We start from the raw sequence: 22,423 nt of genomic DNA, 5'->3' as shown, positions 1-22,423 counted from the left end.
GGGGGGTCTCAGGAGGCTACTCAGGTCACCTCCAGGGCGGCGGGACCATCCCCAGAGGTGGAGCACTCCTGCAGCACAGCCCTGCCACCCGGACACCTGGGGACACCTGAGCACATCCACGCTCCCATAGGTAGTCCTTCTGGTCCTCACACCAGCCTGTGAAGTTAGTAAGACCATACAGAGGAGGCCACGGACCGGGAGACAGAAAGCGCCTGATCTCTGAGCACATCACCGAGGGCCCTCACCCCCTAGACTGCCCCTCTGTGCTTCTTGTTCTGCAAGGAGAAATACACACTTCCCTGTTACAACCAAGGCCGGGTGACGTCCCTTACGTGCAGCCGAATGCACTCCCAACACAGAGACTTGCATTGCACTCATTCTCAATTCCAAGCTAAACGGCCCCAAAGTAAAGACTTTTCCCAAAAGCCCATGAATAAGGAAAGCCTAAGTTATACCCTCTGTGCAAAGAAGGGTGAGCTTCAAGGTGTGAGGAGAACTGATGGATGACAACAGCCCACAGACGGTCCTCTATAGCCTTGGACCAGGGAATCCAGCTAGCAGTGTCATAGGAAGGGGGCCTGAGCTGCCCACAAAGGAGGCCCCAGCCCTGGTCCTTAGGGAGAGAAAGCCAAAGGGATCCTGCCATATCCCTACAACCCCCAAACACAGCCAGACACACACACACATAGATCCCTACAGGCTCTCACGCACGCACACACACGCACACACACGCACACGCAGCGCCACAGTGGGCAGGGGAGTGGCTGGGGACAAGCTGAGCCGGGAGGATGCAGATGTGAGGCAAGTGGAAGCCTTTTCCTTGGCAGGGGGTCTGGTTAAGGGGACAAAGAGAGAGCCTCTCCGATTCTTCCAAGAACGAGGTCTGGGTCAGAATGTTTTCTGCCACAAGAAGCCCATTTGGTGACGCCCGTTTCCTGGGAAGTCAGCAACTCCTTTACAGAGGAGGTCAGGCCCTTCCCCAGCAGGTCACCCGTGTGCACGCAGCAGGCAGCACCTGGTCCTGGGAAACAACCTACCGGAGGGTTTTTCCATGAAGAGGAAGGTGAGACCAAGCGGAAGCCCAGGGCCCTGAGAAGGTGGCCGGATTAGGTTTCTCACGAACATGTGGGCTGGAGGGCCTCCCGGTGCAGAGGAGAAGACAGACTGTCCTTGCTCTGGGTCCTCAGCCAGAAACGGACAGCTCAGGACACACAGAAGGTTTCAGATGAGTGTCGAGAGACCCAGGTCTGACCCTGCCCTGCCGGTAATGCTGTGTGACCCTGAGCTACCGCCTCACTCTTTCTGAGCCTCGGGTGACTCATCTCTAAGGCAGGAGGTCTATACTTGCACTAAAGTTGTTTCCAACTCAACAGGCTAAGATCCAGGGCAGTGGCCTGTCCCCTGGGCCCGTCACCCCGACTGCCACGGCCCACTGCAGTGTCCTGGCCCAGGGGTCTAGGAAAGCACTCTTGTTGCCAGGCACACCAGGCCCTGCCTCCACACCCACGGGCCACGCCACCCGACACCATGACCTGCTGCACTGGGCCAGAATCTCCTCTCTGAGATTCGGGTCGTCAGCTACGAGAAGTGTACCAGGGTTGCCGAGAGCCCCCGCAAAGCTGACCTGGAAGGCAGGCCGGTGGAGCAGCTATCAGGGCCCCCGTGATGGCCAGAGGCCCTCTCAGCTCTGACCCCGGGACACTGCCTTTCCTGCTCCCTCTCACGCTCTCTGCCCTGGATCCCTGGAGGCCCACGGCTCCCATCAGGAGGAGAGGCACGCCTGAGGCTGGCCCCCCTCCACTGCAGCTCAAGCCCTGGCTCTGGAAACCCATCCTGGGTTCCCACCAGGACATCTACCTACTTTTCCTGAGGACCTGGCTCCAGGGGAGGGGCCCTCAAATGGCAGCAATCCCAGGACACATGCGTGTGGAGGAGAGGGGAGCGGGCCTGGCACCCAGACCCCCTGGAACAGCCCCCGACAGGAGGGGGAGACAGAACAACCGCAGCACCAAACCTCACCTCAGATGTCTTCACGGCCACCACCCAGGCCTCCAGCCAGTTGTGAACTCATGTTATGAACTGAATTATGTCCCCCCCAGAATTCAAATGCTGGAGTCCTAACCCCCATCCCTCAGGATGCGACTGTACTCACACACAGGTTCTTTAAAGGGGTGACTAAGGTAAAATTCAGTCACTGGAGTGGGCCTCAATCCAGTATGACTGGTGTGCTCGTTAGAAGAGGAGATGAGGACACAGACACACCCAGAGGGAAGGCCACGTGAGGACACAGGGAGAAGACGGCCGCCTCCAAGCCAAGGAGAGGCCTCAGAAGGAACCAGCCCTGCGGCCACCTTGGTCTTGTACTTCCAACCTCCAGAACAGTGAGAAATAAATGTCTGTTGTTTAAGCTCCAGGCCTGTGGTACATTGTTCTGGGCCCCTGAGCACACTCACAGCTTGTGTTCAGCCTCAGGGAAGCGTCTTCTTCCCGAGGGGCTCTGCCCAGGCGCGTCCTGGGCCTCAGGAGAAGGCAGACTGTCCCGCCACTCAACCAAGCAGCCTGGGGGCCCTTTCACGCCTCAGCTCCCCTGTGGAAGTCGCTGCCTCTGCTGGGGGATGGAAGCTTTCTCCAGGTAGGCCGCGTCTCTGAGGGCCCCTGACGCCCCAGCAGGCCGGTGGAGCAGACATCAGGACCTCCGTGATGGCTCGAGTCCCTCCCAGCTCAGATCCCACAACAGCTCTCACTGACGCATCAACCTGAGGACCGTTTGCAAAAGGGCGGCCCACGCAGGCCTCAGGCGGGGAGCGCGCTGGGTGCCCGGGCTGAGCGGGAGGCTGGCACCGGGTCAGAGGAGCGAGGCCGCACCGTGAGCTTCTCCAGGGGCCCTGCCCGTGGGCGGCCTCGTCCTCGCCCGCCCCGTGCGTGCGGGGAGCCTGCCACTCCTGTCCTTTAAGAAGAAAGTGCCAAACGCCAGGTGCCGGATGCGGCCCTTCCCAGCCAGGGTCTGCCGGAAATGCCCCTTCCAGTGCCCACAAGGCCTCGGGGCTGCAGAGGAGCGCGGTAGGGAGAGAAACCGCCCGGCCCTGAATCTGGGACACTGCCGTCGGTGAGCACCGTTAGAGACAGTCAGGGGGTCCCTGGGACTCCAAGGGCTACAGCCTAGGCCCAAGGTCCTCCTCTGCCCGTGGCACTGGGTTAGGGTGAAACACCCTTCTCTGCTTGGAGTGACACTTGTCTGTGTACCTGGACACCATCCACAAAGAAAGCGGGGGCGGGCGGGGCCCTGTGGAGTGGCCCTGTTATGTGGACCAGGCTGAGCTCCTGCTGCTGTGGGGGGAGGCGGCGGGGGTGGGGGGGAGAGGTGGGGGGAGGGAGAGGTGGGGGGAGGGGAAGAAAGAGCAGCATCCTCTGCGCAGGTGAGAGTTTGTGCACGAAGACAGAAAGGGCCAGAATCTTCAGAGAAAATCAAGTTCAGATCCAAAGGCTTCCCATGTCTCTTGCATGTGTGCTGGGCCTCTTTGGGGAAGCCTGGTGGGACCCCCCAGAGGTGGCGCTTGGGGGAAGGACACATATCAGTCACTAAGGGGTGTTCTCTGCTCCCCAACAGAGTGAGGAGAATGGACCCCGAGAAGAGAAACGTGGAGGCTGGCCGAGATGGCTGGGGACTCCAGAAGGGAAGGGCCTCGGGTAAGGTGCAGACAGTGGGTGGGGCTCAGGGAGGCGGGCTGGGGGCAGGGCAGGGAGGAGGAGTGAATGCCGACCCCAGGGGGACTGGTCCCTTTGTGAGCTCAGAGCCATGAGGAATGGGAGACAGGGGACCAGGAGGTCCAAGTCAGCATCACAGAGCCCTACGGAAGCAGCGTGTCATCACCATCATCATCATCGTTTCATTCACACACGGTCAAGTTCGCTTTTTGTGGTGTCCACCCCTATGGGCTTTATCACATGCACAGGGTCCTGTAGCCACTACCACACTCAGGACACAGAACAGCCCAACTCTCCCAAGAACCCCCTGTGTTCCTCCTTTGCAGTGAGCCCCCCCGTCCCTACTCCTGGCAACCCAGGATCTATTCTCGGTCCCTACAGCTTTTCAGACCATCTTATTCTGGGATTTACCGTATGTAAAATATATGGAGGTACCGTATGTTCGGTGCGATCATACAGTAGGTAATCTTTTGAGATTGGCCTCCTTTACACCCAGTGAATTTGAGACGCGTCCATGTTGCTGTGTCAATCGACAGCGTGCTCCTTTGCATTGCTGAGTCGGATTTCACAGGACGGGTGCACCACTGGCTGTCCATTCACCCACTGAAGCACAGTTGGGTTGTTTCCAGTTTTTGGCAGTTGCGAATAACGCTGTTATCAACATCCGTGTGCAGGTTTTGGTGTGAACACAGATTTCGTTTGTCTGAGGTAAATACCTAGGGGAGGCATTGCTGAGTATTATGGCAGGTCTATGCTTAACTTTGTAAGACACTGACAAACTGTTTTCCGGAGCAGCTGTGCCATTCTGAATTCCCCAGCCGTGTGCGAGAGTTCCGGTTACCACACACCCGCGCCAGTGCTTGGGACTGTCAGGACTTTTTATTTTCAACATTCTAATGGGTGGGTAGTGGCATCTCGCTGTGGTTTTAATCTGCATTTCCCTAATGCAGACAAATGACGGTTTGGGTATTTATTTGCCATCCCTGGATCTTTGCTAAGTAGCTGTTCAAGTATTCTGCCCATTTCTAGCTCAGGGGTTGGTTGTCTTATCGTGGAGTTCTGCGAGTCCTCTACACAGCCTGGACTCAAGTCCTTGGTCGGATATGCGATGCACAGATGTTTTCTCCCACCTGCGGCACGTCGCACAGCAGGAGCGTCTTACAAGGTAAGCCAGACGTATCTCTCCAGTCACTGGTCCTCAGCCCCCCAGTGGCATCCACCGCTCTTGCAACGGGCCCCCTCCTCTCTGCGCCCGTCGCCTCCCTTCTGACAGAGAGCCCTCCAGCCCTTACCTGCTTCCAGGCAACGGTACTGCTCCTCCCTCAGTGCCCCCATGGCTGTTTGTGCCTCACACCCCAGGTCTCATCTCAAAGTCCATCCCATCCCCAGAGAGGTCCTCCCGGGATGCCCTGTACAGCAGCTCCCCTCCCCCTCCCCTGCCGCCAGTTACTCTCTCCTTCCACCTTGTTTATTTCCTCCACGTAACTCGCCACAATCTGTCATCATCCTCTGCTTACTTTTTCTTCTCTATCATCAACCTCCCTCCAGAACACAAGCTCCAGGGGTACGTGTCTGTCCTGGTCACCACTGTACCCCCAGTTCCGCCTGGAGCAGGCAATCCATGAACATGGGCTGAATCAATGCACACGCTCAGGGCCAATGTGCCGCCCTCTCCGTGGGGAAGAGGCCGTTTCACGGACCCTGTGACTCTGGAGGAAAGTAGGAGGGGCACAAAGCAAAGACCTTCCCCTCACAACCGAGGTCACTGGCAACCCTGACGACGACGATCACTCCCCACTCCTAAATTCTCCGTGCTAATGAGGGGGCGAGGATAATTTAAATCCACAGATAATCCACAAACTTCATCTCAGCTGTCTGGGTCCGCCTCCTCCGAGGCTCTGCTTTTCTTTCTCCCAGCAGTTGCTAACGAGGGACAAAAGAAGAAACGTTTCAAGCTGCACGACCTCTCTTTCGGATCAAGGTGCAGACGGCAGGAAGTGGAAGTGGGGGAGCCCCATCATCCCAAACTGGATTATGACCTTCCATGATCTAGTTAACTACAGTCTTCCTGCACCTGATTTACAGCTGAGGCGAAAGGCACAGGTCCTACAGGTCGTTCCGTGTGTGTGTGTGTGTGTGTGTGTGTGTGTTGTCTGCACGCACAGGCTCCGGTAGGCGGGCAGGGGCTGGACAGTGCAGTGGGGGAGGTGCTGGAGCACCCGATGACCAACAGTGAGGACCAGTTCGGGCCTCGCATCCACCTTTCAGCCCCACACCCATCGGGAGCCCCTCAGGTGCCACAGGGCTTTCTTAGCAGCACCTTCAGAACTGCTGCGTCTCGATGCGCACAGCCCTTCCCCACCTTCTCCGCTCAGGGCCTCCGCCTGCTGGCTGCCGGACACCCATCTCTGCCGTTCCAGTCGTTCGGGAGCAATTTTGCTCCCAAAGCGTGTAAATCCTTTATCAAGGGTGTGCAACGGCATTAGGGCAAATCCCTGGGGCCCTGCCCAGCCTGGTGGGAATCGGCCTTCAAGTACACCCCGGGGCTGCGACTCTCAAGTGAGAGGGGCCGGCTGTCCTGTGCACCACACTCACCGAAAGAACTAAGGCCACGGGGAGCCAAAGGAATGGTCTCCATCCACTTGGTGTGCATGCTGGCAATGGCAGGGGCTCTGGTTACTCTCTTTTTCTCCGCTCGTACTAATAATTGTCACAGCTCACCAGTGTGGCATGCACGCCATGTGCTGGGGACCTCCTCTGCATCGTCTCATTTAATCGACACCATAACCCTAGGAGGGAGGAGGGACTACTATTATCCCCATTTTCAGATGGGAAAACTGAGGCACCGAAGAGTAAACACCTTGCCTTGAGGTGGAATCTGAACCCTGGTCTCAATAACTCCAAGTTCCATGCTTTTAAAAGCTCTTCATCCCTAGCCTGTGGCTGTGGTAACCTGCTGCTCTTCTCGTAGCAGAAGGCATTTCCCAAGTAAAAAGCCCCTGTTAACTGGGGGAGTGCAAACATGAGGAGGCTCTTCTGTTCAGACCGGGGACCCCGGGGGATCCTCTAGGAGAGTTCATGTAAAATCAGGATGAGAGCAAGCTTCAGAGACAAGGAGACTGACACCCAGGGAGGTGAAGAGACTGGCCAAGGAGGCCCAGGGGAATGAGATGGAGGGCTGGGCCTGAAAGACCCCACTTCAGGGCACCGCAAGGGCCAAGTCACAAGATGGGAGACTCTCCTCATTTGTAAGGATCTTAGGAGAAAACCGCCTCCACCCGATTTCCTGGCTCTGCCAGGTTTTCCAAGTTCCCGGGTCACAAACTTCACTTACACAAGACCTTGTCCTATTGGATCAGGGACCCATAAAATTTTTTTAATTTATGATTTTTTTTTAAAAAGAGGATGTGTTATGTGGAGTGTCAAAGCTGTATGGGGCTCAGAGACCGTAAATCTGAATATGATTTCATAGATGAGGAGACCGAGGTCCAGGGAGGTCCCATGACTTGCGTGATGCTCTCCGGGCTTTGAGCCTGGAGCACATCTGGAGATCAGGATTCTGACCCCCATGTTCCCAGGGAACAAGGAAGCCTGCACCAACACAGGCCACAGCTGGAGCTGAGCCCTTCCATGAGGATTTCCTCTCCTCTGACTGTCTCTCTCCCCGTGGGTGCTGGCTTTGATTGTGGTCTCTGCCCTCTAAGCTGGGAGCCGCTCCAGCCACTGAGAACCTTCCTGCCAAGATGACCAAGGCTTTTCCCTGTACCTCCCAAGATGATGCTAGGAAAAGGAAATGTGACGAGGAGCCCACACATCAAAAGGGCATCTCTGAGGCTTTTAGGCTTTTCTCCGCTGCATGGACACTAGCTTAGAGTCAGGAAGGGGTGGAGGTCCCGGGTTCCTAGCTGTGCGGTGACTAAATCCTCAGCCAACCAGATCTAGACATACACATATGTATACACACACACACACACACACACACACTATGAAGCAGTAATGACTGTCCAATCCCAGCCTTCATCTGGACACTGGAGCATCAGGCTGTATAACTAAGCTCCCAGCCTTACCAGCAAGATTTAAATTTTCACAATTTTAAACACACACCCCCCTCCGCCCAGTTTTCAGGAAGAGAGCCATTAAAACATAAGGCTCCCCCTCTAAAGAATAAATCCTAGGTCACCTGTGAATATCCCCTTTCTCAACACAAGAGCAGGTCACTGTACTCATTTCTTATTCTCCCACCGCCCTGATTCTCAGCCTTGGCTACACATCAGAGTGGCTGGGGAGGCCAGGGCGTGGCCCAAAATGCTCGATTCCTCCCCAACCCTTGGCAGAGCTGCTGGAAGAAACAGGGGTGGATGGGAGCGGCAAGCAAGCCCTGGCAGAGCTGGTGTGGACCATCGCAGGCTCCTGCCCACTGCCGCCCGCATCTTCTGAGGACTCGGGCACCTTCTTAGCAGCCTGCGATCAGCCGTGGTGACCGTGGACTTGAAGGGGGCAGGTCAACGAGAGAAAGAAGCAGGCCGCTCTGAGCGGGGGCGCTAGATGCGGTGGGTAATTTCTTCATTCTCATCACAATTCGGTTCACGGGAGACTCCTGGAATGTCTTTATCCGTCACAGATGGTTTGGGGAGATGATAAATTAATATCGTTTAAAGGGAGGCACGGCTGAAATGGTTAAATGGTAACGTCTTCTCTGCCGGCTCTAAAGAGAAAGAGCCCCCAAGTCCATAAAGAAGACAAATGGTAAACAAAACCGCCTATCTTTTGACAGATTCCAGAACGAGTATCATGCACACACCCTTCTGCAGAGAAAGGGGAGAAATTCATCTCGTCTGACTTTGTATAGGACAACAGCCCACGCCATAATGAGGCCTTCCCAGTGCTGTGAAATCGCGCTGAATAGCGGAGAGTGCAGCCGCCTGCTTCCTTGGCATGTTGATTACAGCCCTTTGTGTGCACCGGCCCTGCCAGCCCCAGTCTGGTTCTAAGCTAGGGGAGGGGAGAAAGAACCCAACAAATTTGTTGCTATGAAACTTCCCAAATGGGGGAACGGCATAATGATGTTTGGGATGGAATACCCTTGCTCCAAGCTGTTCTTGTCTGGGTCCACCCCTGCTCTCAACTGAACAAGGTCGGAAGTCAGCCAATCACCAGCAGTGTATGGGTGGCCTCAGCCCCTGCCCGGGGCTCCTCCCAGACCCTGGGAAGTCGGGTACCCTGGGAGTAAAGGGGCCCCAATAGCCATTCCCAAGCACCCTCAGGTCAACGGCCAACTTGAGTCAAGAGGCACTGCTGGTTGTCCCATTTCCCCCATGAAATGCATCTGAAACAGAGCAAAGAAGTGCAGCCTTCACCCGAGAGCTACAATGGGGCCAGGGCTGGGGGTGACTCCACATCTACATGATTTTGGAAGCCCCTGAGAGCAAACCATCTGAGATCAAAATGCTGGGACCAAATGCTTCCACTAAGGGAACCATTTCCTTAAACCATCCGGCCCTGGGAAGACAAGACAGTGGACTCCTCAGGGGCGGGGTGATGGAGAGACGCCTGTCTGAAGATCTCAAGGGTACACATCCCCCTGCCGGCATCTGAACTCCTACAACTGGTTCCCACCAAGATCTCAGGGTCTTTCTTTGGTGGGGGAACTGTGGATTCAAAGTTCCCACATCCCCTAAGGGGGTGACACCAGGAGAAAAAGAGCTGAGGGGAAAGATCTGGAACTTTCAACAGATGCCTTTCCTCACCAATGAAATGGCAAGACCTTTTAGGTCACATTCTTCTTCTCACCAATCAGAGAGCAGATCTTTCAGGCATTGTATTTTCTCACCAATCACAAAGCAGGGCCCTTCAGGCAATGCTCTGCCTCACCAATCAGGAGGCAGGATCCTTGAAGCACTGTCTTTCCTCACCAATCAGGAGGCACTGAGAGTCCCACCCTTTCCTGCCACATTTCCCCAGAAGGATAAGCAAGTGTCCTCCTGATTAGATTCCATCCTTACATTTTCTCCTCTTCCATGGGTTCTTCTCCCAGCGTTACCACCAAAGCAGTCGCTGTCCAGGGCTGGGAGAAAGGACCCAGCCACCGAGGCTGGCCAAAGCATTTGAAATAAGACAGGACCACACCCTCATCTGCCTGCATCTGTCCCTCCTGGAAACCAGCAAAGGAAGCCGGCAGCTCCACACCATTTAACTAGAGTGGCAGAGCCCTGGAGGACGATCTGCAGGTTCCCAGCACCCCGTGGCCTCCTGACAGCTCGCTCCCCGCAGTGAAGGGCCACACACGGCCCTCATCCCTCCCCACGGCAACAGACGAAAGGGATAGCAGGCAAGACGGCAAGATGACCAAGGCCCTGCTCCTTCCTGACTCTCCAGGGGACATGCCTTTCCTGCTCTGACAGAAGAAACTGGCATGGCAGGAAGTGACCACTGCCTTTCCAGACACAGCCCAGACCTTCTCATCCGCGGGCACAGGGCTGCCCACCCGACTGGCCCCTGTTGATTAAATTTTCTTGGCCAAATCCCCACGAAATCTATGTGCAACCAGTTGTTTACAAGACCCTGACTTCAATTTCTTCGGTAGAAGAGAAACAACAAACACTTGGGCACAAGGCGTTGGCTACCTTCCAACTACATTCTCTGAAAACCCAAAGCCCTCCTTCCATGGTGCCCCTGCCTTCGTGCCACCGTAGACGTTTCTTGGATCCCTTTGCCCAGGTCACTTTCTCAGCCCCTGCTCAAAGTCTCCTGGGGGATGCCCACCTGATCAGTTGTTTTTTAATGTGGAAACAACCCAGCTACCTTTATGCTTAAATTTCTCTCGACAACCACCAGAGGCAGCCTTAAGTCCACAGATCTGGAAGGAGAGCTTGCTTGTGTGTTGGAAGCCATCCTATTCATCTCTGCTCATTTGGAATCCAAGGGATTTCTCTAGGAGGAGACAGACTGGGAACCTGTTTTTTGGAGAACAGCGTCCTGCACAAGCAGGGCCGGCTCAGGGACCCCACACTCAGAAGGGCACACGCTTGGTTGAAACTCTGCTTGCCATTTTGAAATTCTTAGCAATTCCTGAACAAGAAGCCCCGTATTTTCATTTTGCACTGGGGCCCACGAATTATGTAATCGGTCCTGCACACAAGTGCCCAACATCTGGTGGATTTCCTGTTAAGAGGATGATACTTTGGCTTCATCCAAGGCTAAGCAGTGGCCATAGGAGGGTTTCCCTGCTGCAGCTCATCATCTGGGCCTAAGTCTCCCATGGCTTGTGTCTCTCCGGTGTCAGGGTCTTTACAGGCCCATGTGAGGACCCCAGCCATGCTGGCTTGTGGCCCAAGAGGCCTCGGAGATAAATATGTTCTCGGGAAGCCATGCTCACAGGAAGCCGTGGCGCTAGGCCTCACGTTTTGGACCTGGAGAGTCCTGGTTCCTGGAATTCCCAAAAGCAAATGGGGTGCGGGTGGGGGGAGAGCACTTCTCCCCTCCCCCAATGTCACTACATTCCCTGGCATTTCATCAACTCCTCTGAGTCATCTGACCATCGCTTCATTTTTGTTAGTGGGAGAAAACAAACAGCAGAAAGTTAAAACATTACTGCTTGCTTCAGTGAACAAAAAAATAGGGTCCCCCATCTCCCTTTAATTTTTTGTCCTGAGAAGTGAAACTATTTGCAGGTGGATTAAATGTTTCTTCTGAGCCCCGCCCCCCCCAGCCCCCCAGTTGCCGACATCACAGTGAAGGTGCGCATCTGTGTGAGTGGTGGGGGCTGGAGGCGGGGGAGCGGTGCGCACACATCCAAAGAAATGCATCTGCTTGGTTTTGGTGAAAGAGAGTCCTTTGTGCCGACGGTAAGCCCGGTGAACATGACCCCCGCCCTGTGGTATGCGGCACACCTGTGCCGACGGAGGGGGCGGGGCGGGGCCCGGGAGCCCTGCACCCTCGCGGGGATCCCACCTCCTTTCTTCTCCCGGAGCCGTTTCTCCACTGCCCCTTTGTTCCGACTTACACCTCCAGATACCTGGGAGGCGTGCGTGCGTGCGTGCGATGATCTCAGCGTGGGGACTAGAAAAAAGAAACGCCGGAGGAGGAGAAGGAGAGGGGAGGGGAGGGGCGGCCCAGGCCCGCCCCGCCTACCTTTGCAGGCCTTGCGGTGGGTGATGGGCTTGCCCAGGTCGCGGTAGTAGCCCTCCTTGCAGTAGTGGCAGTGGCGGCCGGCCGTGTTGTGGCGACAGTTGAGGCAGACGCCTCCGCTCTTGCGCCCCGACAGCTTGTAAAGCTCCATGTTGAAGCGGCAGCGCCGGGCGTGAAGGTTGCAGTTACAGGCTACGGGAGACAGGGACACGGGTCAGGAGCGGAGTCAGGAGGGGCGCCGGAGACCCCGTCCCCCCAGCTCCCCCTCCTCCACTGCCCGACCCTGAGACAGCCTTTCTTCCGGGAGCTTTTTCCTTGGCTCCCCTGTTTGCGTTCATCAGCGGGTACTGACCACCTGGCAGTACCTGAACCGTCGCCAGCCGGCTGCTTCCCTCTCCAGTGGAGAGGGCTCACTTCCTTCAAACGATCCCCACTCCCCCCGGCCCACACGCTCATCACACGAGTCAGAGTTGGGAGGTGCGGCTGGCATCCTCCTTGTGCCCAAATCCTGCTTGCTGTGGGCTGAACTGTCTCCCCCCACCCCATGCATGTGCTGAAGCCCGAACCCCAGAACCTCGGAACGGGGCTGTATTGGGAGACATCTTGGTAGAGGACCTATCTTGGAGATGGGGCCTTTAAGGAGATGATTACATTAAAATAAGGACACAAGAGTGGGCCCCAGTCCCATCTGACTGGTGTCCTCTTTTCATAAAGAGGAAGTTTGGACACGCAGAGAGATGGCAGGGGTGCAAGTCAAGGAGAGAGGCCTCAGGTGAAACCAACCCTGCCCACACTTTGCTCTTGACTCCAGCCTCCGAATTATGAGAAATAAACGTGTGTTGGTTAAGCACCCCGGTGGGTGCCAACTGATCACCGCAGCCGGCGCAGACACTTGCACTGCTTCTCAGCAGCACCTCTACCCACACACGCTCCCCACTTCCTTGAGCTCCAGCCACTGGGCTGGACTCTCCTTTTCCCACGCCTCCTCCTGCCACTGAGGGCTCGGGGCCCCGCTGCACCGTCTCCCCTCCCACCATCAACTTGCATGACTTCCCACGGCGTGGCGGCCCACGCTCCTGGCCGCTGGGTCCTCTGGACAAGCCCTTAGCATCCTGCCCCCGTCCTGCTCCTGCCTAATCCTGCTTCCCTCTGCCTGTTCCCCACATGCTCCTCTGGACTCGGCACCCTTTTCCCTCTGCTCTGACGCTCTCCCCAGTCTGCCTCGTTCACCCCTCACGGCAGTGCCCACCTCTGAGCTCCTGTCTCCCAAATCCACATTGCCGGCTTCTGCTTTGGGGTCTCTATGTGGACCCTAAGGCGCCGTCCCCAAACCCATTCACTGCTCTCCATCCATCAGGCCTTGGCCCCTCTGTCACCTGAGCTGAGCCCTCCAAGCTCCCGACATTGTAAGCAGAGCAGGAGTTCTAAGCACGTATCTGAAGATGTCCAGTACCTGTTTAAAATCTTTCAGTGGCTCCCCACTGAATAAAATCTAAATCATTTAACATGGCCTCCCAGGCTCTGAATAAACTGGTCCTGCTTCTCCCTCCCGCTGTAGCTCTGATCATTCCCCTCTCTCCTCTTATGCTTCAAGCTGTATCAAACTTTGTCAGTTTCTGGAGCATGCCACGTGTGAGGACCCCTCACCTGTCCCCTCTGTGGCTTTGCATTTGCTGTTCCTTGCCTCCTCGGACCCTCTGCTCTCAAGCCCCCTCCTTATCTGCCTGCATCCTTCTCAACCTCCGTGTCTTGGTTTCAATGTCACTTCCAGGCCCATCTTCACCTCCGGCCAGCCTGGCTTGCACACAGGGGGGTCTGAGCTCCCTAGGGCTCCAGCACAGCCCCTATACAGCCCTCTTCATATCACCCTGTGACACTGTTCCCTGCTTCCTCTTTAGGCTTCTGACTCCAGGACGCCTCCAGCTTAAATCTGGCCTAATCTTGCGCACTCTACAACACGATTTGCCCTTGCTTTTGTGCTAAGCTTGTTTTAAATCGCATTTTATGTAATTGTTAAAGAAATACACGCTTAATACCAGACACTTGAAAAACAAAAGCAGAAAGTTAAAGAAAAAAAAAAATCGCACTCGAATCTCCACCAACTGCTGTTAATACTGGGTCTCTCCTTGCAGGCTTTAATTAACATTTGCTCAGCTGTGGAGCTATTTAATTCTTTCCTACACACGTGGATCACACTTGTACCTCTCGCTTCCAAGCCAGTTTTCTCATAATGATGAACATTTTTTTATGTCAGATAATGTCCTTCATAGTTTTGAAAGTCCTCCACTGTATGCATACACGAAATGGGCTCCTTGGAATCAGAAGCTGATGCAGTTAAAAGCACGGCCTTCCCAGATTGGGCAGTTATTCCCAGTTTTTCACTATTACAAACAACACAATGGTAACCACCTTTGAACATGCATATCTGTACTCTGCTCTGATGATTGTCGTACAGTAAATTTCTCAGGGCAGAATCGCCAGGTTAAATTTTGGTGTTCTTAACTCGGGATCTCAATTGCCCTCAAGAAACGCTGTCCTAGTTTACTCTCCCACCAGCAGGATATGAGAGTTCCTATTTCTCCACACCCTAGAAAAGAATAACAATATGCATTTGGTATCAGCATTCTTTTTTTTTAGCCTTTGCCAATTCGTCTGGAAAACACACAAACACACACAATTTTAATTTGCATGGCATGTCTTTGATTACCAGTGAGATTGGACATTTCTCCATGTGTTTGTTTTTCTATTTATATTTCTTTTTGTGTGTGTATGCATTGCCTGTTCATGCCATTTGCCCAGATTTCAAAAAAGGTGGGTGTTTTTCTTACGATGTCTAGTGCTCTTATAGACGATGGTTTAAAAACCATTTGTCTTTTTTACATCCAAGCTGCAAATATTTTTACCAGTTTCTTATTCACATATAACTTTTGTGATTTAAAAAAATTTTGCCTCTTTAATTTTTCTCTCTGATGTTATGATAAGCTTCTTTAAATATTCTTCCTAGAATCACCCTTCAAATCACACACAGTTTACAAGTAGGGATGGATGAGGGCTCTAGAGGAGACGCTGTGTGTGATACAAGAGAAAAGACCTCAGCTTATGCCTGAAGTCTGGAAGAAGCATCCAGAAGCCAAATTAAGCCAGAGAATGACTCCCAAGAGCCTTACAAGTATCCCCTCATCACCTCCAGCCCTAGGGGCTGAGTTCAATCAGGTGCAAAGAAACTTCAGCTACACCCTGCCCACCAGCAAAGGGAAAGATGCAAGTTCATTGTCACTGTGGACTCACTCAGCCAGACTAGGGTGAGAGGGGGCTGCTCAGAGGGATCAAGCGATCTAGGACCACCAAGCCAGTAAATGGGGGTCCAGGACAAGAACCCAGGTCTCCTGGCTCCTGGCCCACTGCCCCAGAGGAAAGGACCCACATCACAGGAAGGAACAGCTGGCCCTAGACTACAGCTTAGAATCTGGATCTTTCCTACTAGGACAGAAGTCACAGGGATCTGGAAGGATCACCAGGGCATCACTTCTTCAGGCCTCTCGGGTACAGGAAAGGCCTCAGTAGCTGCATCTTCTGACCCTTCTCGGAGGCAGATGCTAAGCCTGAGCCCACATCTGTAAAGTCAGTCCAGCTATTCCCCCATTCCCTCCTGGGAGCTCAGCACCCCCCTTCCCCACCCCAGGGGGAACCTCTGATTGGTATCTCCCTTCCATATGCACCTTACACCAGCAAAAGCTCTTCCCAAACAACTGGTCACACAAAAGAAAGCTCAGAGGCCAAACATCAAAAGACAGGGCTCCCCCCGCCCCCCGCCCTGTCCCCCTCTTCTTGGAGCTGTCAGGGGACATCAGTGGCAATTGCCCACGCTCAGCCTTCTGCAAAGTATTTTACGGCTTGTTTTCTTTTCTCTTTGTTTTATTTTCTCTGCACAAATGGAAAAATGCATCAGGCAAAGCAGCTCACATCTGGATCCCTCGGCTCCACACAGAGTGTCGCCCAGCTCCCAGTCTGTCCCCTGCCCCTTCCTTGGAAAGACACCTTAATCCCTCACGCCTTCCTGTTTATCTCCTGCCTCTCTTGGAGGCAAAAATATTGGGTATTAGTTTCATTATCAGATTTCAAGGCGGGAAGGAAAGGGCAGCTTTGTGAGAACGAAAAGGTCAGCCCGGGAGAGAAGGGAGGGCAGAGGGCAGCACAGCTTATAAGGAGCCCCTCGAGGTGCCGTGTCCTGTCCAGGGGTCTCCCAGCCACCCAGAGGGAGCTGATCTGGCCTGGCCCCCAAGCTCTGTGCCCTCCCCTTCAGCTGTCACGTGGGGATCGCCAAGGAAACATCACCTGTGGCTGCATTTCAGACCCAGGGGCAAAACATGGGGCAGGAGAGAGGAAAGCGAGCTCCCCATCCCCCCAACCAGAAACCTGGCAGGGAAAGGGGCCCAGGAGGTGGGGTCCCATTTTCCTCTCCCCTCAAAAGGTCCTCTAAGTCTTCTTTTAACACATGCCTGTCACCACCATTCCTTAAGCGTCTACGAACTTCTCCCACCAACCTGGATTGTCCAACCCCTCACTACCCCCAGGGAGTTCAAGCAACACACATGCAGGCGCTCCAGCTTCGTGCCAGGTCCTGTGCCACAGGCCGTGAGGGACACAGGGGCTCCCAGTCTCACAGAGCGAGGGGCAGATGGGCACTCTTAGCAGCAAGCTCTTAGATAAAATGGGACAGACGCTCCCCTCAGCCGTGCTGGTTCCTGGAGGACGGGGACAGTGTTCGCCCTTATATCCTCCAGGCCAGAGCGGACCCCAATATATAATGAGAGAGAGCGCAAAAATAAGAAAGCAAGAGAGAAGGTGGATGGATGAGTGGATGGATGGATGGATGGATGGATGGATGGATGGATGGGTGGGTGGGTGGGTGGGTGGATGGATGGGTGGATGGGTGGGTGGATGGGTGGATGGGTGGGTGGGTGGGTGGATGGGTGGATGGATGGATGGATGGATGGATGGATGAGTGGGTGGATGGGTGGGTGGATGGATGGGTGGGTGGGTGGATGGATGGGTGGATGGGTGGATGGGTGGGTGGATGGGTGGATGGGTGGGTGGATGGAAGGGTGGGTGGATGGGTGGATGGGTGGGTGGATGGATGGATGGGTGGGTGGATGGACACGTGGATGGAGAAGTGGGTGGCTGAGTAGAGGGATAAATGGATGATGGGTGGGTGGGAGGATAGACGGATGATGGGTAGATAAATGGGTGAGTGCATGGGTGGATGGGTGGATGGACGAACGGGCGGGTGGGTGGACAGGTTAGGTAGGTCGATAGGTAGAAACGCAGGACAGATGGAGGATTGTGTGGTCTGCCAGGATGACACCCTCCACCAAGGCACAGCCTCGTGGCATTTGTGACATTTTTCTTGTTGCTTTGAACTACTTTAAACTTGTCCTGCTGCTTTAACTCATTGATTTAGCTCCTGTCTGCTCGAGCGGACTGCAGTGCTCTAAGGAGAAGAAGCCACAGTAGGATGCCCTGGACTCCTCCTGGGACCCCGTACACAATGGGGGCTGAATCGCATCCACTGGTTTGATGAGTTTACCAGACACAGATGCTGGCCCTCTCCCGAAAGGCCTGATGAGCTAACCCCCAATCCCGCCAGGGCTCTCCCAGGCCCAGAAAGAATCGGCAGACGTTGCTAAGCCGGATGCTGGCCCTGTCTCTCAGCAACTCTGGTCCTGACTCCCCTAAACTCCGTGTGGCTCAGGGGCTCTTGCGGAACAGGACGGGCCTTGGGCGATGGGCCCCCTCAGAGCTCTGGGCTTGGTGCAGGGCCCTGCCCCCCCTCCCCGCACACAGGATCGATCCTAACATTCTCCCCTGCCTAGAGGCCAATTCTTTCAAGAAGGTTGCCCAGGTTAGTTGTGCCGCCCAGCAGGGAACTTTGGACTTCTATATCTGCAGCCGAGCCGCCCCACATAACTGGCCCACGTATGCTCCATCTGCAGGCTGGGGGCTTTGTAGGCAAGAAACCAGCCCCCAGCCCTGAGCTGCCCGAGTGCCCGGGAAAGCGCAGCTCTCAGACCTACCGTGATCAGCGACGCATTTCCACAAGTCCAGGCCACCGGGGCGGGTGGGGACACGACGGGCGTTTACAGGGTGGGGGGCAGGGGCCGCTTCCCTCACCAATTCCTTTTCTAATTCGGTCTGTGGCTGCCGGGTGAGGACCACAAGACCTACTCAACCACCACAGAATGTTCAGAACATTCTGGGTGAGGGCTTAGAGCAGTGGTTCTCAACCACGGGCAGTTCTGTCCCCCAGCAGACATTTTTGGTTGCCACAACTGCCAAAGGAGGTGCTACCAGCATCTCGGGGACAGAGGCCAGGGATGCTGCCGAACATCCCTACCAGGCACAGAACAGCCCGTACAACAGGGTGATCCCGCCCCAAATGTTAATAGTGCCAAGTTGGAGAAAGCCTGGGTTAGAGAGATCGTGAATCCCCCCCGCCCCACGCCCAGGGTAGGCAAAGCTTTACACTCTTTGCTGCTGCCTCTAAGAGCAAACTCAGCAGCTTCAAACGCTGCCCAGGGAGTGACAGACATTTGTTTCTTCAACAAACACCAGTTGAAGCCTTTAAAAGGGCCAGATTCTGGGAATTCCCTGGCGGCCCAGTGGTCAAGACTCTGCGCTTTCATTGCCGAGGACGCGGGTTCAATCCCTGGTCGGGGAACTTAAAATCCCCCAAGCCGTGTGGGGCGGCCAAAATAATAAATAAATAAAAATAAAAATAAATAAAAGGAGTGTGCGTGCAGGGGATATGGCGGCAGACAAGACAGACACTTGCCCTCAGGGTGCTTGTGTCTCAGAAGGGAGATGGACAGACGTCTGGTAACCACACAGTAGACCTGGAATTTCCAACTGTGCCCAGAGCTGTAGGGACTGATGGTCGGGAGGCCATTCTGCTGGGACCAGGTAGACAAGGCAGGGCCTGAGAAGAGAACCAGAGCACAGACAAGTATTCTTGCTGGCCTTGCTCCAACTGCAACATGCAGATGGGACCCCTAGGAAACCTGTTCCAATGCAGATTCTGATTCAGAAGGGCTAGAGCTGGGGCCTGGGAGTCTGCATTTCTAACAGGCATCCAGGCGCTGCCACTGGTGGTCCACAGACCAGCAGCAAAGGTTGGTGGAATTGGCACTAAATTGAAAAGAAATCAGTTGGAGTGGAAGGCACTCTGGAGAGAGAGCCCACGGGGAGGTAAAGGGGAGAGTTTTGCGGTGGGGCGTACGTGATGGAGCAGTGGGGAGAGGTCTGGTTTCAAAAGAAACTTCTGAAACGACTGGTTCAGAATAACAAAAATATTTGAGTTATTTTTAAGAGTTTGGGGCAGTTTGTATTTCCTTTTATTTATTATTTTGCTACTCTACTTGGTATACTGTTTACTTAGAAGTTGTTTGACCCTTGTTTATAGATGTTAAGTATTCCGCTCCAGTGGTGGCTTCTCTGAGCCCAGTTTCAGCGTCTAGTGAGATGACCAGGCTGAGATTTCACCGCTCCCCACACACCTGGCTCCCGCCAGCACCTGGGGACACTGAACTGGGCTCTCAGAGGGCTCCTTTTGGGACAGGGGCTGAGGCGGGACCCACCCAAGCATTTCTGGGGCCCCTATCCTTTCGTGTCTTACAGGTGAGCTGGGCATAAGAGAAATGATCGCTCATGTAGATAGATCTGCAAAACAATCAAATCCCCGACTATAGGTTTCATTTTATTAATGGCAAATCTGGGAGCTCATGGGTTTATTTATTCACTCGGCTGATACTTACTGAGCACCTACTACGTTCCCAGCACCAGGCAAGGCGCTGGAATAGAACAGTGGGCAGGACAGAGGTGGTCCCCACCCTCGCAGAGATACCTGGTATGAAAAAGTCTGGTTAATGCTGCTGTCACTGTCACTTCACTCCAAGGACTACCCCTTCCCCCTGAACACAGGGCTTAAAGGTTGTCACCAGAGACATCAGCTGCCCATATAACGCAGTGGTGACCAGCTGGAGTGAGCCAGAGAGACTGGGCGGCCGCTAAGAGACTAGAAGCATCTCACAGGAGCCATTTGGTTCCAGCCAAGGCTCAAGGGCTTGCAATCATTTGTGGAGTGCCTTGTGTCAACTTCAATCTGAAATAGTGTTGGAATGCACCACCTAGACATGGCCAGGAGAACTGGACAACTCGCTTGTCTGGAAGAAAAGTCAACAAGTCCATGCTGGGTGTGACAGTGCCCAGGTGAGGTGAGGATATTCCATGGGACTCCAGGGAATTCCCAGAGAGACCACGAGAGGAAAGACGCGACACCTCAAGACGTAAGACGGGGCCACCAATGATAACCCCCGACATTGCAAAGACATAAGACGGGACCACCAATGATACCCCCTGACATTGCATAGACATAAGACGGAGCCACCAATGATACCCCCCGACATTGCACGCTTCGGCACGATTGCTTGTTCATTTCTTCATTCAACGAATATTAACAGAGCCCCTTCGATGTGCCAGCCTGAGTTGGGAAGCACAGCCGGTATAGGGCTGATATCACTGCACTTCGCTCTTTCAAGACTATGCCCCCCTCTTCCTTCTCTCCACTTCGGGTTTTCAATCCAAGCCACCAATCCCCTTCCAAGACCCCGACATGGGACGGTTCTCAAACACGGGTGTGTAGAATCACCAGGATTGCCTGCCAAAACAGAGACAGCTGAGCCCCAGGCCCACAGGTTTCTGATTCACTAGGGCCGTAGGTGGGGCTTGAGCACCTGCACTGCTAACAAGTTCCCAGGTGACGCTGCCTGTCCCAGGGCCACACTCTGAGGACCACTGGCCCAGAACGTGCAGAGGAGAAAAAAGATGTGTGAAGGCAAGGACCTAGAGTCTCACACGTGAGTGTAGTTACGATTAAGTAAACTCAAATGGCACACAACTGATACAACGTCACAAGGCTGCAAGGACGAGAAGCGAGAGAACTGGACCTGATTTGGGAGAGCTGGGACCTAAGCGTTAGTCCTGGCTCTGCGGCTCACCCAGGCGTGTGCCCCTGGAAAGCCCACTTGGCCTCTCTGAGCCTCCGTGTTCTCACTGGAAAATGAGGACATTGGGTCTGATGATCTCTGAGTTCTTTCCTGGCCCTAAAAGTCTATGGCTGCGTGACACCCAAACTCCTGGAGATAAGGGGCAGATTCTAGCCAGCAGGGAAGCTTTCAGGAGTTCAGGGGGAGTGTGCTCCAGCTGCAAACTAGCCACAGGGGTGGGACTGAGTGGGGCGGGTGGCAGGGTGGCAGGAAGGGCAGTAAGACCATTCTCAGCTGGCGGGCAGGTCAGAGATGGGGCATGATGGAACCACAGCCCTGAGGGGTCATCCTGCAGACTTTCACAAGTTCAAGGTAGAGATGATGGGGGCCTTCAGCAGGGGAGTAGCCTCAGAAGGAGACTAGCTGATAGGAGTGCTGACCACCTGGTCCAGAAGGACTGAACCTCCAGGGTACTGGGCAGAGGAAACCATTCTGAGGGAGAAGGTGGTCCACTTCGGGGCATGTGGGTTGGGTGGGGGGTTGATGGGGGGAGCTTGGAGAAAGGACTTCCAGGAGGGTAGTTAGCAAGAGGGAACTTCCCTGGGGGGTGGCCAAGAGCCCCCCTGAAGCCAAGTTCTCACAGGGAGGGGCCCACCGACCTCTCTGGAAGTGTCTTTGATGGCACCTCCTCTTGGGAGACAGAAGGCCTGCAAAGCCACAGCACTTTTTTTTTTTAAGCTCCAACTTGAAAACAAAATCTCTGACTCCAGACCTGTGCTTTATCTCTGCTATCAGAAACAGAATGGGCAAGAGGTGGATCAAGGTGGTAGGAAAAATGAAAAGGAAAGAAAAACTGGGAAATGCTTTCAAAACCCTGTCCCTGGTGTCCGTCCAGGAGGCTGGAGTTCCTAGCGGCCAAGGCAGGCTTTAGATGGTTCCTGATAAAGTCCCGGGAGAGAAGTGGCCTGTGTTTGTCAAGGGCTTAGAGAGCTTTAGCCGAGCCTGCACACAAAGGGACCCTCTGTCAACAGTCCTTCAGGCCACTAATAGGGCTGAACAAACACCCCGGTAACAAGCTCTTCACACCTGTGGGGCTTGGGAAAGTCCAGGCCCCTTTGTCAGGACAGCAGACAAAAGAGCTGCTGGGAGCTGTCGTCCCCACCCAGCCAGACCCTCCCGGGCTTCTGGAGCAGGGCCTGGGGGGCGGGGGGGAGGGGGAGGGGGGGGAGCGGACGACATCTGAGGTCTGCGAGCAGAAACGTGAACTCCAGTCGGGCAGCGAGAAGGCAGATGCACGGGATCCCCGCGCACAGGCTGATGGCGAGCGGACGGGAGGGGGCGTTTCGTGGGCTGGGCTGGGGCCACGGCGGGATGCGGGGTCGCAGGGTGACAGGCCTGGTGGCTTTCTCCCCCGGGGTCTGTGCAGGCGACCGGCCCCTCCCGAGGGGACCGCACAGGGCCATCCCCCGAATCAGCTTGACCTCTCCGTCATTTTTTCCACTGACTTTTTTCCTCTGTAAACATCGTAGCTTTTTCTTTCCCCGGCCCTT

At 54.8% G+C, this 22,423-nt stretch overlaps 1 protein-coding gene across 3 annotated transcripts in view; it reads right to left on the bottom strand.

The window, feature by feature from the left end:
• Positions 1–22,423, bottom strand: part of NTN1 (netrin 1) — a 193,064-nt gene that overhangs the window by 58,280 nt on the left and 112,361 nt on the right. For all 3 annotated transcript variants that reach the window (XM_082372899.1, XM_082372898.1, XM_082372900.1), the window contains exon 3: positions 11,836–12,024. In XM_082372899.1, coding sequence (XP_082229025.1) covers positions 11,836–12,024 — 189 coding nt within the window. The remainder of the gene's footprint in view (positions 1–11,835; positions 12,025–22,423) is intronic.

This window comes from Balaenoptera borealis (genome assembly GCF_965194805.1).
Source record: "Balaenoptera borealis genome assembly, chromosome: 20".
Lineage (NCBI taxonomy): Eukaryota > Metazoa > Chordata > Mammalia > Artiodactyla > Balaenopteridae > Balaenoptera > Balaenoptera borealis.
The sequence above is the reverse complement of the archived record's forward strand: the minus strand, read 5'-3'. Positions and strand labels throughout refer to the sequence as shown.